General features: G+C 44.0%; 1 protein-coding gene across 1 annotated transcript in view; it reads left to right on the plus strand.

The window, feature by feature from the left end:
- The first annotated feature begins 2,365 nt into the window (after positions 1 to 2,365).
- The window catches only part of SCN3B (sodium voltage-gated channel beta subunit 3), a 30,586-nt gene continuing 15,881 nt past the window's right edge, over positions 2,366 to 17,070 (plus strand). Inside the window, exons 1-2 of the mRNA XM_030221325.1 lie at positions 2,366 to 2,668; positions 14,712 to 14,875. Of these exons, the coding sequence (XP_030077185.1) occupies positions 2,614 to 2,668; positions 14,712 to 14,875 (219 nt within the window). The 5' untranslated portion in view covers positions 2,366 to 2,613. The remainder of the gene's footprint in view (positions 2,669 to 14,711; positions 14,876 to 17,070) is intronic.

The raw sequence follows: 17,070 nt of genomic DNA on the forward strand, positions 1-17,070 counted from the left end.
TGCCAAAAACTGACATGTTCAAACTGCTAAACTGAAAATAAAATTATTATTTTACCTTTTTTTATGTGGTGATTTTATTTGTCTAATATTGTCGGTCCCAGTTTCTGATTTCTGTTTCCTCTGTCTTCTCTTAACTTTCTTTCCAGGGTCTCTTGTCCATTTGACATTTCTTCTCCTCTTGTCTTTTTCACTTCCTGCCTTATATCCATCTCTGATATTGATCTTTCAGCTTTCTCCTATTTATTTTACTACTTCTCATTCACATAGATTTAACCTCTCCTGGTCATTCAACCTCTCTTTTTATACTGCATCTATCTGCAATTATCCATCTCTTTCCCCAGCTTTTCTCTAACACTTATCTCTATGTCTCTATCCTCAGAAGCTTAGCTGAAATTGGGTGGCGGAGCAGGTGGGGGGAAGAGGGGTTGGTGGTTGGGAGGCTAGGATAGGGGAGGGCAGACTTATACGGTCTGTACCAGAGCCGGTGATGGGAGGCGGGACTGGGGGTTGGGAGGCGGGAAATACTGCTGGGCAGACTTATACGGTCTGTGCCCTGAAAAGGACAGGTACAAATTCAAGGTAAGGTATAGACATATGAGTTTGTCTTGGGCAGACTGGATGGACCATGCAGGTCTTTTTCTGCCGTCATCTACTATGTTACTATGTTACTATCCCATTCCCTCTCTTTCTCTCTGTTCTCACCTCCATCATTCCCAGGATCACTCCTCTATTTATTTCTCCCCTCCCCACTGTGCCCAGTTTCTCCTCTCTTCCTCCACCATTCCAGCATCTTCACTTTCTCTTCCCCCTCCCCAATACACTCAGCATTTCCACTTTCTCTATTGCTCTTCCCCTTCCAACCATAGCCAGTATCTCTACTCTCTATTTCTCTTCACCTCCTTGTGCCCAGCATCTCCCCTCTCTTTCTTCCCCTCACTATGCCTAGCACCTCCCATCTCTTTCTCTTCCCCTACTATACCCAGCACATTCCCTCTCTCTCTCTCTCTTTCTTTCTCTCTCTCTCTTCCCCCTACCATACCCAGTATCTCCCCTCTCTCTCTCTCTCTCTCTTTCTCCCTACCTTATCCAGCATCTCCGCCTCTCTCTTTTTCAACCATTTAAGCTAATACAGGAATATAATAGGAATTACTATTCCAGGATTTTCCAAATCTGTCCTGGTGACCCTGCAACCAATCAAGTTTTCAAAAGAACAAATGAGCTTCCAAGTTTCCCAGTTCCAAGAGAGATGTTAGGCCAATCCTGGATTTCTAATGACCTCATCCTGTTGCATTAGGGGACCTGTGGCATTGAATTCCAATGGGTTGGTAGAGTCAAGGATTATAGTACCATACTGCATTGGGACATAAGTATAAAATTAGGACTGGCCAAAAAGTCTCTCTCCTAGAACTAGGAAACCTGGCAGTTCTATAACAACTTGACTTTCCGTGAGATAAATATGCATTTGCAGGCACCGTCCGGAGAATCATTTATTGCAAATGTATTTCATTCAGAGTCATGTTGGATATACTGAAAAACTTACTAGCTGTGGGGAAAGGAAGGAGGAGGAGGAACCATGGAAATCCTGCACTAATCTAAACAAAAAGGTACCACACTATGATATTTGATCTTACTTTTGGGAAATAAAAAATAAAGTAAATAAATGAACATTAGATGCTCACAAATAAGCTAGGTCCCCCTGTACTGAAAGGCAAGGATGCGCAGTGACTTTTATCAGCAACTTTCTCTCATTCTCTCCCTCTTCCCTCCCCTCACCCTTTGAGGTGACAAAATAGCTTCCTATCGTGAACAGTAGCAAGAGCCAGCCCTGGTTTTACCTGCAGTCCTATTATAGGAGTCTTGTAGTAGTATGGGCGTTTTGCTTGAGAGGAACTGGATCTTCTAACGGGAGAAATCAGGACTGGCTTTATGTCTCGCCTTGGCATGGCGCTGCCTGGCTACCTTATGTTCTATACATAGGCAGCACTGTTGTAATAATCGTCTGGGATTTATTTTGCAAGTTGGCACAAATAGCGGCCCTAGTGGCACAGCCGGTGTGTGTGTGTGTGTGTGGGGGGGGGGGGGGGGGGGGCACTTTTTCTTCTTGTCATGTGTGCTTCCTTTTCTTATTGTGGCTCCCTCTTCTACTCCGATGTCTTTCTTCACCATCCTACAATCAGCCCTTGCCTTCCTCAGTCCCAGAGAGGGGCGCGGAAAATAGATCAGGTACTAGCTGAACAACAGACACAGTCAACAAAACAGCACACGTTCGTTTCTTCAGAGTGATGGCAGCAAAATGTCAACATAGAATGACAGCAATGTAAGCTGGAAGCTGCAGTGGCTATTTTATTTTTGTGGGAAGGCTGCTGTTTTGATTTCGACTCTGATCTTTTTTCTAAGGGATGCCGCTTTAAATAAAAGCTCAGGGCTAGCTGTTCCCACCCCTTACCGAATTAACACCCAAAAAGCTAGAGAGGTGGGGGAAGGGAGATCTTCTTCGCCCTCTGGCTGGCCCGTCTCGAGACTCCCTGAGCAGCAGGCAGGGCTCTGCCGACCGTGTTCCAGGAGAAATCCGGGCTGCTCGCGTGCGTCTTTGCTGAGCCTGGGAGAGGGATAATGGCTGCTTTGAGGAAAATCTCCTATGTAGCTTCACTGGTGCTGCTCCTCATGGGTAGGTGGTGGTACTCTCTTATCCTGGATCTAAGCACTTCCGCACAAAGGGGGCTCAGATCTTTATTATCGTAGCTTTTCTAATGAATTAGAAAGAGGAATCTGCTAGAGATTTATTTTACGCCTGCATAACCCGTGGTTCAGTTTAAGAGATGAGCAACGGTTTTTTCCCGTTGACTTTATTCAGAATCAGCGTACTGATGTTTTGCGATGCGTTTTAAAAGTAGAATTGGATTATTTTAATTATTGCATGTGAGTGTGTTTCCTGATGTTTTTCTTTCGATGAGTATCATAACCACTTGCAGCAGGAGAGAGCAGAACTGGAAACAGCACGATGGAAAAGTGTTCTGTGATTTCCTTATTGATCAGAGGAAATAAAATACCACCATTCCCTATCAGACAAGGAGCTATGTGGCAGTGTAAACATTATCTCCAAATGGAGACGTCCAGCGTGAACAATAAGGCTCCTGCTGCTTGCAGTAAATGCATTGCTTGTACTAAGATAGTTTATATGGCTGTGCATTTCACCAATTTAAAATACATCTGGGGACTGATTTACTAAGGGCCATTAACAGCAAGCATGGATGCTGAATAGGACTTCCAGACTAGCTGTCTGCTCTGTGGGTACACTAGATGGTTTCAGCACTCCCAGTACTGAGCAAACTTCTTCGCCGTGTCCAAGAAGAAGGAGCAATCCCAGATGGATAGAACTGGCTGTTCCAGTCCTGGTTTTGTTCCCTATATGCATGGCGTTGTAGTTCTGATGATCCCTTTGAGATTTCTCTTAAATAATAGGAACTTCAATTCTATGCATGCCATGAGGGAAACCCAGGAGTGGATCAACCCGTTTGATTCATCTGGCAACCTTAGGAACCAACTGGATCAATCAGCCTGTTCAATCCACCTGGGGTGGTTTAGCAACCCTAATGCTAAAAACCCTTTAGGAAATAATTCAGTAATGGACTTTTCACTACCAGTGTTACCTGTTATAAATTTACCCTCTGAGGCAGCTTCTTAGCTGCTATAAATGTATGTGGCCACATTTTAACCAAAATTTTGTCTATGTGCTGATATTTCATAGGGGCCTATGACTCTTTAAAAAAACAGAGGTAAACTAGGCACCTCTTCGGTTTCCCCTCTTAGGCAACCTGTTATAAAACCATCCCTTTAACTGCACAAATAATGACACTAGTATCGGTGGTTCTGGATGGATATGGGAGTATCCGTAGGCCTAACACTGATAGAGGAGAGGGTTGTGCAAAGATTACAAGTTACCCAGTTCCAGGCTGGAGATTTGGGGACAGTTCTGGATTTCTGACCACCCCATCCTGGTGCATTATGGACCTTGAAGCACTGATGTCAATGGACAAAATCAGGCACTACAAATCCCACACTGCATTGGGATGAAAGTTCAAAATGGTGGGGGGAGGCGGGGCTGGAGGTTGGGAGGTGGGGCTAGTGCTGGGCAAGACTTCTACGGTCTGTGCCCTGAAAATGGCAGATACAAATCAAGATAAGGTATACACAAAAAGTAACACATGAGTTTATCTTGTTGGGCAGACTGGATGGACCGTGCAGGTCTTTTTTCTGCCGTCATCTACTATGTTACTATGTTTTACTATGGTCAAAAATCTCCAGCCTAGAACTGGGTAACGTGGCATTTCTGGATGTGAGGAAAGAAAAAAGGGAGCCTGAAGGCTTGCCATTGATGCCTCAAGGAGGGAGGGAAAACTGGGTAGCCTTTCCTGATATTGAGGAAGTGGGTGAGGTTAGGTCTTTCCATGCTCACCAGTTCTTGCACTTTGGGCTGGTGAGCAGGGGGGATCTGCAGACCCTGAGCACGCACCTGCTAAAAAATGTACTCTCCCTTTTCAGCGTGCATTTAAACATGCACTTGCCACTTGATGTACCCGCCTGTCACAAAACAGTACCTGGATGCTTTACAATGTATAAAGAGAAAATACAGGAAAATGTGGAAGGCTTCTTGTTAGCATCATGACTAGGTCACTAATGCCAATTTTGTCCTCTGTGCTAAAAATATTTTTGCATACCCTTCAGTGACATGTAACCAGACACACAGATATACTGAGCAGGCCAGAGCAGAGACACAGCACTCATGTGGTGAACAATTGATCATTGTTATCACATTTAAAAGAAAAACCCCTCAGTAGTCAGCTAGATATTTCTGAAATTTGTAATGCAGTGTAAACCCCGGATTCTATAAAGGGCACCTAAATTTGGGTGCTGATCCCAGGGCTCAAATGATTTAATTATTGGTCTTAACAAGCACTTAATCGGAACTGATTATGATTTGGGTGCTGAGTCTGGCTGGTGCGCTATTCTGTAACAATGGGCACCTAAATTGGATCACACGCACTCAAAAGGGGTGTGGCTACGAGAGAGGCATGGGTGGGTCAGGTGCATTCACAAAAGATGTGTGCAGAAAAGGTGCAGAAATGGGCGATGAAAATGATAAAGGGGATGGGATGACTTCCGTATGAGGAAAGGCTGAAGTGGCTAGGGCTCTTCAGCTTGGAGAGAAGATGGCTGACAGGAGATATGATAGAGGATTATAAAATAATGAGTGGAGTGGAAAGGGGTAGACGTGAAGCATCTGCTTACTCTTTCCAAAAGTACTAGGACTAGGGGGCATTCAATGAAACTGCAAAGTAGTAAATTAAAAAAACTAATTCTTCTTCACTCAACGTGTAAACTCTGGAATTGGTTGCCAGAGAATGTGGTAAAGGCGGTTAGCTTAGTGGGGTTTAAAAAAGGTTTTGACGGCTTCCTAAAGGAAAAGTCCATAGACCATTATTAAAAATGGACTTGGGGGAAACCCACTGCTTATTTCTGGGATTAGCAGCATAAAATGTTTTGAACTTTTTTGGGATCTTGCCAGGTATTTTTGACCTGAATTGGCCGCTGTTGGAAACAGGATACTGGGCTTGATGGACCTTTGATCTGTCCCAGTATGGCAAAACCTATGTACTTATATTACAGAATAGTGGGGAATCTGTGCCTAACTTGCGTGCCAGGATTTACAGCAGGTTTCAGTTGGCAAGTCCACGCACCCACCCAAAGTTGGCTGCCGAATTTAGTGCAGAGTGCTATTCTGTAAAGATGGCTCCTCCCAGAGTGCCCTTTGTAGAATAATGTTGAGTGCCAGTTTTTTATCAGCACCTAATGTTTGGTACCGTTTATAGGATTTCCCCTTAAATTCTCTAAACTCAGCCAGCTGTGATTGCAAGAGGAGAGAAGATTAAGAGGAGAGAGAAGTAGCAGCAGTGGACAGAGACACAGTTTTGCTACAGCTTTCTCTTAGGAGACCCTTGAATGTGATCCAGAGTTCATAGCTGATGGGGGGGGGGGGGTGTACAATCATCTACTATTAGGGTTAATAGTGTTTATTTTGGGTTTGATTTCTCAAAGCAATTTAACTAGGCAGGAGAGGTTCCTGCCTAGTTAAATCACTTGTACGGGGCTATCCACTGATATTCAGCCACACTTGAGGGCCCTTATACTAAGTCATGCTAAAAATGGCCACATTTGGGGGTTTTTTTTGTAGCGGCCAGATGCTAATTTCCCCATTAGCGTGTGGCCATTACTGCCAGGAGCCATTACCACCTATTTAGGAGGCGTTAAGGGCTCCCACACTAATGGCCCTGTTTACTAAGGTGTGTTATCATTTTTAACAGGCCTACAATTAGCACATGCACTAACCGTGTAGGCACCATAGAGATATTGTAGGCACATGCACGATTAACGCGCGCACATGCTTAACGCATGTTAAAGACGCTAACATGCCTATGATGCAGCTTAGTAATCAGGGCCCTAATCTTGCACAAATCGGGTAGCGTGTGATAATGTGCCTGCACTACCCAATTAACACAGGCATGCCTACTCTCCTCCCCCAGACATGCCTCCCGTGGCAAAAAATTAAAAACAGTTTTTTAACACGGGAGTAGCGCGTGCTGTCGGCCAGAGTACTATGGGCCGCCTCAGTGCATCCTGTGGTAGTTCCCTTAAAATACAAGGTAGGCCCGGATTAGGCCTCCCACGACTTAGTAAAAGAGCCCCTTAACCAGTTAGTGATGCTGAGTATCAGCAGTAACTGGTAAAGTCGTAGCCAGCTATTTTGCGGGCAGTCCGGGCATGGAGTCAGCACTTGTTTGGTTTAGTGCTGATATTCAGGACTTAACCAGCTAAGGGACCCGTTTGCGAAGGTGCAGTAGGCTCTATTCGTGTGTAGCACATGCCAAAATAAGACTACCACCAGACTAGCTCACCTCCTGGCAGTAACTTTGGATTTGGCGCACACCCGTACCGCCGGGACACATTTAAAAAAATTTCCTACCATACGTGGTGTTTCCGGCATTATTCGGCAGTTGGCGCACGCCAACCCGTCTCCTCACGTGTAGCTTGTAAGCTCTTATGGCTAGATCTATGGGTGGCACTAAGGGGTTCAGGCCGTAAATAGGTGCACGCAGGTTTCAGTTTTACTGCGGGCCCTTTTCCCAGCCCATTGGGAAAAAAAAAAGCCTTTTTTCCCCAGACACAGTAAAAACTGGCCCGGCACGCACCAAAAATACATGCCTACACTTCCACAGGCCACTTTTTGCTGTGGCTTAGTAAAAGGACCCCTAAGTTAACCAGGCAAATTGAATGGCATAAAACACGGTCCTGTCTTTGCCCTTTTTCACTTAGGCGGTTAAGTACTGAATATTGCACTTGACCAATTAAAAGATAGCCGGCTGCGCAAATACAGATATTCAATGCCGGTGCTGGGATATAGCTTAGCATCGACTATCCTGACATAAGGCCAACGGTGGCCAAAAACACGCTGACTGCCACTAACTGAATATTTCCCCCTTGATTTACGAAGGCTTGATACCACCAGCTATGTGAACACATGGAGGGCCATTTACAATACTACTACTACTATTTAACATTTCTAGAGCGCTACAAAGTGTACGCAGCGCTGTACAAACACAGAAGAAAGACAGTCCCTGCTCAAAGAGCTTACAATCTAATAGATTGTAATAAGAGCTTACAATAAAGCATAACCCAAGGGAAAATGAAGAAGAAAAGCATAGGAAAGAGGGAGGAAAGGAAAACGGAGGCATCAATGTTCATGTCAAACAGGCAGCAAATAAAGAAAAGCAAACAGAACAAAAGCAAGCAAAGATGCTTAAAAAAAAAATCCTAAATGGATAACAAAACAATAAAAGAACTAATTAAAAGCTTGTTGAAATAGCCACATTTTCACAGATATTTTACATTTTTTTTTTTTTTTTTTATAAACCTTCAATTTGAAGGTCTAGTGGCAAAGAATTCTCTAGAGTAATCTCCTGGGCTGGGATCCAGCACTGGTGAAGGAAAGAGTGCATAAGTACATAAGTAATGCCACACTGGGAAAAGACCAAGGGTCCATCGAGCCCAGCATCCTGTCCATGACAGCGGCCAATCCAGGCCAAGGGCACCTGGCAAGCTTCCCAAACGTACAAATATTCTATACATGTTATTCCTGGAATTGTGGATTTTTCCCAAGTCCACTTAGTAGCGGTTTATGGACTTGGCCTTTAGGAAACCGTCTAACCCCTTTTTAAACTCTGCTAAGCTAACCGCCTTCACCACGTTATCCGGCAACGAATTTCAGAGTTTAATTATGCGTTGGGTGAAGAAAGATTTTCTCCAATTTGTTTTAAATTTACTACACTAGTTTCATCGCATGCCCCCTAGTCCTAGTATTTTTGGAAAGCGTGAACAGACGCTTCACATCCACCTGTTCTATTCCACTCATTACACTTCAGAGTTTTAGGAAAGGTATTTGAGAATTTAGGAGAGCTCACTGCCTTCATGACAACAGGCTGGAGGTCAGGGCTTGCCTTGGATTGGGATCCAGCTAATAAACAACCCACAAGAACCCAGGGCAGCTCTATTACTAGTGGCTAAAGCGTTATGGAAAGCAGATCTGCTCGGTGCTACCATTAAATAGGGTTCAAGGGATCTCGGGGGTGAGGTATAGAGGTAGACTAACCATCAGGTAGATTTTGCAGTCACCCAGGGAGGCAGCTCTGTGGGTGCTTGAGCACTCCCAATATTAAGCAAACTCCTTCCCTGTGTCTAGTGAGGGACAATTAGTTTTCAATTTAACACCCACTTATCGATATGAAAAGTTGGCTCCTGTGGTTTCAGGGAGCCTCAAGAACTGCGCAAATCTCAAAGCAAAGCAGTAGATCCTGAGAGTCACACTAAGGAGCCCTTTTACTAAGCTGCGTAGCCGCGTATGTGCGTCCTACGTGCGTCAGTTTTGAACTATCGGCCGGCTACCGTGTGGCCAAGGCAGTAATTTCATTTTGTATGTGCGTCCACTAGGCGTGCTGGAAAATATTTTATTTTCTGGCATGCGGTGCTAACCAGGCAGTAATCGGCATTCTACGCACATAGACCATTACCGCCCGGTTAACGCGTGAGACCTTACCACTAGGTCAGTGGGTGGCGGTAAAGGTCTCAGGCCCAAAATGGACACGCGCCAATTTTCATTTTGCCGCACGTCCATTTTCTGCCAAAGAAAAGGCATTTTCTTTGCAGGAGCGCAGAAAAATGGACCTGCGCACATCGAATACACGCAGCTACACCAGCGCAGGCCATTTTTCAGCGCAGCTTAGTAAAAGGACCCCGAACTGGAAGAGCCATTGGTGAGTACGTTCGTGTACTGCTTTTAAACAGACCTTTCACCAAGATTCACGGCTGTGTGCAAAAGTTTTGATACCTCGGTCAAATTGTATGTTTCAATAAATCTAGGTGAACAGAAGCCAATTCATCTTCTACATGGTACAAAGTTTGTCTTTCTGCAAATTTTAATGAAAATGATTATTTCAGGTTATTAGATACAGATGTTTGTTCACCCTTCCATTTAGTACTTTGTAATCCATCCTTTGGCAAAAATATGCTTACAAACATCCGCTGTAGCTAATAAATCGGACTAGTTACTAAGTTGCAGTAAAGTGTGGAATTTGGATTTAACTCATGGCTTTTTTAGTTGTAGCTCAAGACAAGTTACATTCAAGTACGGCAGCTAGTTTCCTATTCCCAGGGCTCACAATCAGTTTGTAGCTGAGGCATTGGTGGGTTAAGTGACATGCCCAAGATTACAAGCAGTGCCAGTTGAACCCTAGCTTCTCTGGTTCTTAGCCTGCTGCTCTAACCATTAGGCTATTTTACTGCAGCCCAGATTGCTACGTGAGTCGTTAACCTGTGGTCCCTCTGTGCTGCAAGTTTGTGACTTGCATGGTAAACTGAAGCTTACTGTAGCCATGAACATAACATGTTCTTGGCCATGACAACAAAAAGATGGTGCCCAAAGTCAAGCTGGCTGTCTTTTAAAGGGGCAGGTAGTATATGAAGCAACTCGCCCCATCTCCCCCCTCCCCAATGTCCAACAAGAACACCCTGCATCAACACTCTTACTCTGCAATCCCCTCTGCATTTACTGAGGGCTTTCTTGGTAGCTACTGAAGGGGAGGAAAGGCATGATTTCCTGTCACACCTGTTGTGTTAGCAGCTGGGTACAAAATGGCACCCAGGTCCCCCTAGTGGTAGTCTTTCTGTATTATCATGAGGAACCAAGTTGCCAAAGTACAGGAAGCCAGGTGGCCTTGTTTTTGTGGGTGATCCTGTTTATAGAGAGATACAATAATATGATTGCTATATTAGTCCATTTGAAAGGTAATAAATATAAATAAAACAAACTAAAAAAAAAGATAGGTTGATACCTTTTTTATTGGACTAAACATATTTTTTTGCTTAGTTTTTGAAGGCAATACTTCTTCAGCTCATTTCTGATCTGAAGAAAAAGGCAGTGCCTTTGAAAGCTATTAAAAATGTATTGTTAGTCCAATAAAAAAAGGAATCATCTTATTTTTTAAATTTTGTTTTACTATGTTTATGAAGCGGGATTAAAGTTGTACTTAAAATAGAATATTTCATTATGAGGGGTCCATATTTCTTCTTTGAAATTACTAATAGATTGATTTTTGTCCAAGCTTAAACACTTTATTGTAATTCTCATTCTCCAAATCAGAAACGCAATGAAGCCAGATAATATAACCAATTAATATACACTAAACATTGAACATTAAAGCAATTAATAAGTAGAAATAAAAATATAAAAAGAAAAGAAAGAAGTGTTGGAATGTTATGAAAATCAATAAAGCTCTAAATTCCTACTATAGTTGTAAAATAAAGTTTTCTAGTGGTTGCCATGACTTTCGTTTTATGAAGTTTGTTTGTCTTGTCATTTCAGAGGATTATATTCATAAATAAATGAAACGTATGGTATGCCACCAAAATGTGTAATTTAGAACACCAGCATTCTTCCAAGATCCCAAAATAGTTTGTGAAGTGAGAGAAATCAGAATGTCAAATAAACGTAACTTATCCTGTGACAAATCAGGGTTCGAATGAAAATAATCACCATTGTCAAGTGGAGTTTTCCACCAAGTATATCTTGAATGGAAATCCAAACTTCTTTCCAATACTCTTGAATCAGTGGACATCGGTAAAACATATGCACAATAGTTCCCTCAGAATCATTATAGTACTAAAGCTTATCGGCAGTGGAGATGCTAGATCGCCATATTTTTAAAGAGGGTTCAAATAGCTCTATGCATTATATTTATTTATTACATTTGTACCCCGTGCTTTCACACACATAGCAGGTTCAATGCGGCTTACATAGTAAATAGAATTACAAAGTCTTGAAGGAGAATATTACAAATTGTAGTAAACATAGTAATAGTGGGGTTTTAAGGATATGTAAATTCAACATGGAGAGGTAAACAAAGATAGGATGAGCAAAAGGAGAAGAGATTGGGAGGGGTATGGTGTAGGGAGGATGGAGAAGAAAAGATTGGGGGATGAGCATAAGGAGATTGGGAGACATGGTCTAAGGTATGATAATTATGAAGAACAACCATTGAGTCAAACTAGCAGAAGCGGTTGGTTAGTTGACTTCAGGGGCGTAGCCAGACAACAGATTCTGGGTGGGCCTAGGCAAGAAGTGGGTGGGCACTAAATGTTCTTCACCACCACCACCAAAAAAATATCTCAGCTGGCGAGAAAACGCTTCTTTCCACCAGCTACCACTAAATGTATGCTACTGTTGGGTGGGCCTGAACCCTAAGCGGGTGGGCCCTGGCCCACCCAGGCCCACCTGTGGCTACGCCACTGGTTGACTTTAGACCAGATATAAATCCAGTCAACAATTTCTAAATCCTTTGACCGAACAACATTACTCAGAGCCCTGTCTACTAAGCCGCTCTGGCATTTTTAGTGCGCGCTAAACGCTAGAGTTGGCCATACATTCCCATGGGCGAGCTAGCGTTCAGCGCATGCTAATCATTAGCACCCTTAGCGCTGCTTAGTAAACGGGGCCCTCAGTATTTTACTCCATCCTTTTGACAACACCCAGAATGGGTTATAAAATTGCATTCGTAATAATAAAACATAATGCAACACTTAACATAATAAAAGCGTTCAAACATTAGTTTCAACTGACAGAGAGCAATTCAATGCAGCAATTCCTCGACATAAGCTTTAACAATATTCTAAAAACTGCCGAGTTTTCACAGCCTTCCAAAAACCCAATAAATCATCCGTGGATCTATTCCAGAGTTAAATCAAGAAATAAGATTGAGCTCGTAAATGAGTTCTGCATAGGCAATGAGCCATGTTAAGGAGCCTGTACATAAGTAATGCCACACTGGGAAAAGACCAAGGGTCCATCGAGCCCAGCATCCTGTCCACGACAGCAGCCAATCCAGGCCAAGGGCACCTGGCAAGCTTCCCAAACGTACAAACATTCTATACAAGTTATTACTGGAATTGTGGATTTTTCCCAAGTCCATTTAGTAGCGGTTTATGGACTTGTCCTTTAGGAAACTGTCCAACCCCTTTTTAAACTCTGCCAAGCTAACCGCCTTCACCACGTTCTCCGGCAACGAATTCCAGAGTTTAATTATACGTTGGGTGAAGAAACATTTTCTCCGATTTGTTTTAAATTTACTACACTGTAGTTTCATCTCATGCCCCCTAGTCCTAGTATTTTTGGAAAGCGTGAACAGACGCTTCACATCCACCTGTTCCACTCCACTTATTATTTTATATACCTCTATCATGTCTCCCCTCAGTCTAGAAATTGTAAAAGAACTAGCTTTAATAGAATTGGTTAACTGTAGCCATCTATATAATATAATATAAATATAACCTCCAAGCACACCATCTTTAAAATTGATGTGCTTGGAGGTTATATTTTGCTTGTAGATCTCTGAATAGGGAACAAACTTCCCCCTGTTCAATAAGCTGATCAGCTGACCAAACACTTAAGGATTTTTGCCGTATTTGGAATTAAAACCAAATTGACACAGATTGTGGTTGTCATCTGGAGTTTTTCATAGTATAATCAATGTGATGTAAGGCCTTAACACAATCTCTTAGGGCCCCTTTGACCAAGCTGCAGCAAAAGGGGGAGGGGGCCTGCGCTGGCGTCAGCACGTTTTTCATGCACGCCGAGGCCCCCTTTTACTGCAGCAGGTAAAAGGACAGTTTCTCTTTCCTGCTGGAAATGGCCATGCCAGTGCCGTAGCTACTATGGGGCCACGGGGGCCTGGGCCCCCGTAGATTTGGCCCTGGACCCCCCTGCCATGACCCTCTCGACCCCCCCCTTCCCGCCTCCAACCCTCCCCTGCCGCCGTCGCATACCTTTGCTGGCGGGGGACCCCAACCCCTGCCAGCCGATCAGATCATTCAGATCATTCAGCAAACAATGCCGCGTGGCTGAGGAGAGAACTTCAGCTGGTGGGGGTTGGGGTCCCCCACCAGCAAAGGTATGCGGCGGGAGAGGGTTGGTGGCGGGAAGGGGGGTCAAGAGGGTTGTGGCGGCGGCGGGGGTGTGTGTGAAAGTTGGCAGCAGCGGCGGGCGGGGGGGATGAAAGTTGGTGGCGGCAGCGGGCGGGGGGTTGGTGGCGCCGGGAGGGGGCTAAAATGTGCCCCCTCACCTCGGGCTCTGGACCCCCTCCCGTTGAAGTCTGGCTATGCCCCTGGGCCATGCAGCAAGTAAAGCACTTGCCGCGCGGCCATTTCAAGGGAGCCTTTACCGCCACCCATTGAGGGAGGTGGCAGTAAAGGCTCCCACGCGGCACTGCCCAGTTACCACCAGGCACACTCCAGCACTACAAAAATAAATATATATTTGTATTGCTGGATATGACAGTGCGCTAGGGATGGGAAGTACCAGCAGGCTGCTACGGTAGCCCAGCAGTGCTTCCTGTTTAATGAGCGGTAATCCCGCATTGGGCTTACCTCTGCTTAGGGGCCCTCAATAATTTATTTTTGTAAATAGTGTGGGAAAGATTAATTGTGGTCAACAAAGAAATTGGAACAGGAGAAACAATGTCCTGCACAGTCAGTAACCATGAGGGTTTAACAATAGCAACATTGTCTATAGATAGCCAAAAGGATCCAAACCTGGCCAGAGAGACGATAGTGGAAGAGATCTGGGAATCCTGTTCCTCTATTAGCCTTTGATGCTTTTATAGTTTTAAGAGAAATTCTAGGGACTTTGTTCTTCCATATTAAAGAAGAGAGTTTCCTCTCCAAAAACCTGGTCTTTGTCCATCTGAGTACTAGAAGCAGCAGAATCAAAATGAAATTCACTTGCGGTGTAATCATCACCATGGGTTGATTTTTTTTAAATGACGTGTCCCTTCTTGGTTTTCTCTTTCATTTCTTTCACCTGCTAGTTTTGCCACTGTATTATGTTCCACCTTGGGTCCTTGTATATTCCTATTGTCTTTACTTCTTGTCTCTTGTGTTTTCTTTCATTGTGTCTCTTGCTACTTGTTTTTCCACCATCTTTCATGGTATATGTGAATTGTATTCGTGTGCCTTCCTTTTCTAACCTCCTCCACTTCTTCCTGCCCATGCCTGGTGTCTCTTTTTCTCTTTACCTCACTCGGGTCTGCCGGATGCCTGCGTGCCTTCAGCTGGCTTCTGCTTGCCAGTGTGCGTGGAAGTTCCTTCCGAGACCAAGGCGGTACAGGGGTATCACATGAAGCTGCAGTGCATCTCCTGCATGAAGAGAGAGGAGGTTTCTGCAGACACCTCTGTGGAGTGGTACTACAAGCCAGAAGGTGGTGAGGATTCCCTAGTACGTACCTCTGTTTTATTTTTTATTTTTTTTTTTAAGTGATCTAATCCCTTTTCTCCATATCTACATAACAGAAAGATTCTGGTTTGCAAACAAATCTGCCAAGAACTTATGAAGGGTAGAGAAGGAAATGCTGCCAGGAGTCATGAGAGGAGCTCTGCACGCCGGTTGCTCCCAATAGGCAAATCTTCTTTTGTTTATAATTTGGCTTCTAGCTCAGTCAGGCTACCTCATTGCATGCAGGGACTTGTAGTCTTGCTTTTCTTAAGGACTGCAATGGGGGGAGATCAGAACTATAACTCTTTGCAATCAATGGAGTAAACCCAGGACTGGATTAACCCTGTTGGGCAAATCGTGATCCAGCTGGCAACCCTTAATTTACAAATACCGGGAGGTAATATTCAGCCAGCAGCGGTCAGTGATTTTTTTTTTTTTAATGCTGACTGCTTCTGGCTAAATTGTACCTGAATATTTAGTGCCAGCACCTACCTGGCTACCAGCACTGAATATACTATTACTACTACTTATCATTTCTAAAGCGCTACTAGATGTATGCAGCGCTGTACAGTTGAACATGAAGAGTCAGTCCCTGCTCGACAGAGCTTACAATATAATTAATGCAGGCAGTTAGTCTGCCGGGCATTACCTGGGCATCGCTGATATTCAGTGGTGGCACCCAGATAACTAGCCAGTTAATTTAGGACAAGAATAAATAAATCCATTGATTAGAGAAAGAAGGCGTCGGCAGCTTAGTAATTCAGCAGAAGAAAGGTAGGTGAGGAAATGTGGTAAGACGTATTTATTTATTTATTTTATTTAACACATTTATATCCCACATTATCCCACTTAGTTGCAGGCTCAATGTGGCTTACACAATACCGTAGAGGCAGGCTCCGGTTCAATAATACAAATACATAGTACAATATTAAGCATGTAACAAACATCAGTATAAAACATCAAGGAAATAAAGAGGGGGTAGTGATAGAAGTCTAGTACGGTTCATAGTTTGCTGTGTCACAGGAAGTAGGAAGTTAATTTGGATCGGGGGGGGGGGGGGGGGGGGGGGGGGGTAGGCCTTCTTAAACAAGTTGGTTTTCAATAGTTTCCTGAAGTTAAGATGGTTTTGGATAGATCTCACGGTGTTGGGCAAAGTGTTCCACAGTTGTGTACTTATGTAAGAAAAGCTGGATGCATAAATTGATTAAATACTAAGGATGGGCTATTGTTTACAGCAACAACATATCCTATGACATTACATTTTTTTTGTTACATTTGTACCCCACACTTTCCCACTCATGGCAGGCTCAATGTGGCTTACATGGGGCAATGGAGGGTTAAGTGACTTGCCCAGAGTCAATAGGAGCTGCCTGTGCCTGAAGTGGGAATTGAACTCAGTTCCCCAGGACCAAAGTCCGCCACCCTAACCACTAGGCCACTCCTCCACTGTTTGAGATTCTACATGGAATGTTGCTATTCCACTAGCAACATTCCATGTAAAAGTCAGCCCTTGCAGATCACCAATGTGGCCGCGCAGGCTTCTGCTTCTGTGAGTCTGACGTCAGACTCACAGAAACAGAAGCCTGCGCAGCCTTCTACATGGAATGTTGCTAGTGGAATAGCAACATTCCATGTAGAACCTCCAATAGTATCTATTTTATTTTTGTTACATTTGTACCCTGCGCTTTCCCACTCATGGCAGGCTCAATGCGGCTTACATGGGGCAATGGAGGGTTAAGTGACTTGCCCAGAGTCACAAGGAGCTGCCTGTGCTGGGAATCGAACTCAGTTCCTCAGTTCCCCAGGACCAAAGTCCACCACCCTAACCACTAGGCCACTCCTCCACTCCATGTTGTTGGAACCCAAAAACGAGCAGAAAAAAAAACCCCATGAAAATTTGTGGTTTCTTTTGCCAATAATAATGTGCACTCTTTTAGGGGAGTCCACCCTGGTTTGGAGGGAATGCGCCCTTCTTCTGGGCAGGGTGCCTTCTTTCAAAAGAGCATGCAGTCAACGACTTTTTTGTTGAGATGACAAAATTAGTCAACAGAAATGCTCGAAACAACATAAAACCACATGGCAACACGATACAAAACTTTTCTGGCCGTCCATCCCTATTAAATATCATTGTGGCGTAAATATAGAGGAGGTGAGCTTCTTTCCTCTAGAATGAGAAGGTATAGGATAAAGTTGAAAGG

Source organism: Microcaecilia unicolor, chromosome 12, assembly GCF_901765095.1.
Source record: "Microcaecilia unicolor chromosome 12, aMicUni1.1, whole genome shotgun sequence".
NCBI classification, from domain to species: domain Eukaryota; kingdom Metazoa; phylum Chordata; class Amphibia; order Gymnophiona; family Siphonopidae; genus Microcaecilia; species Microcaecilia unicolor.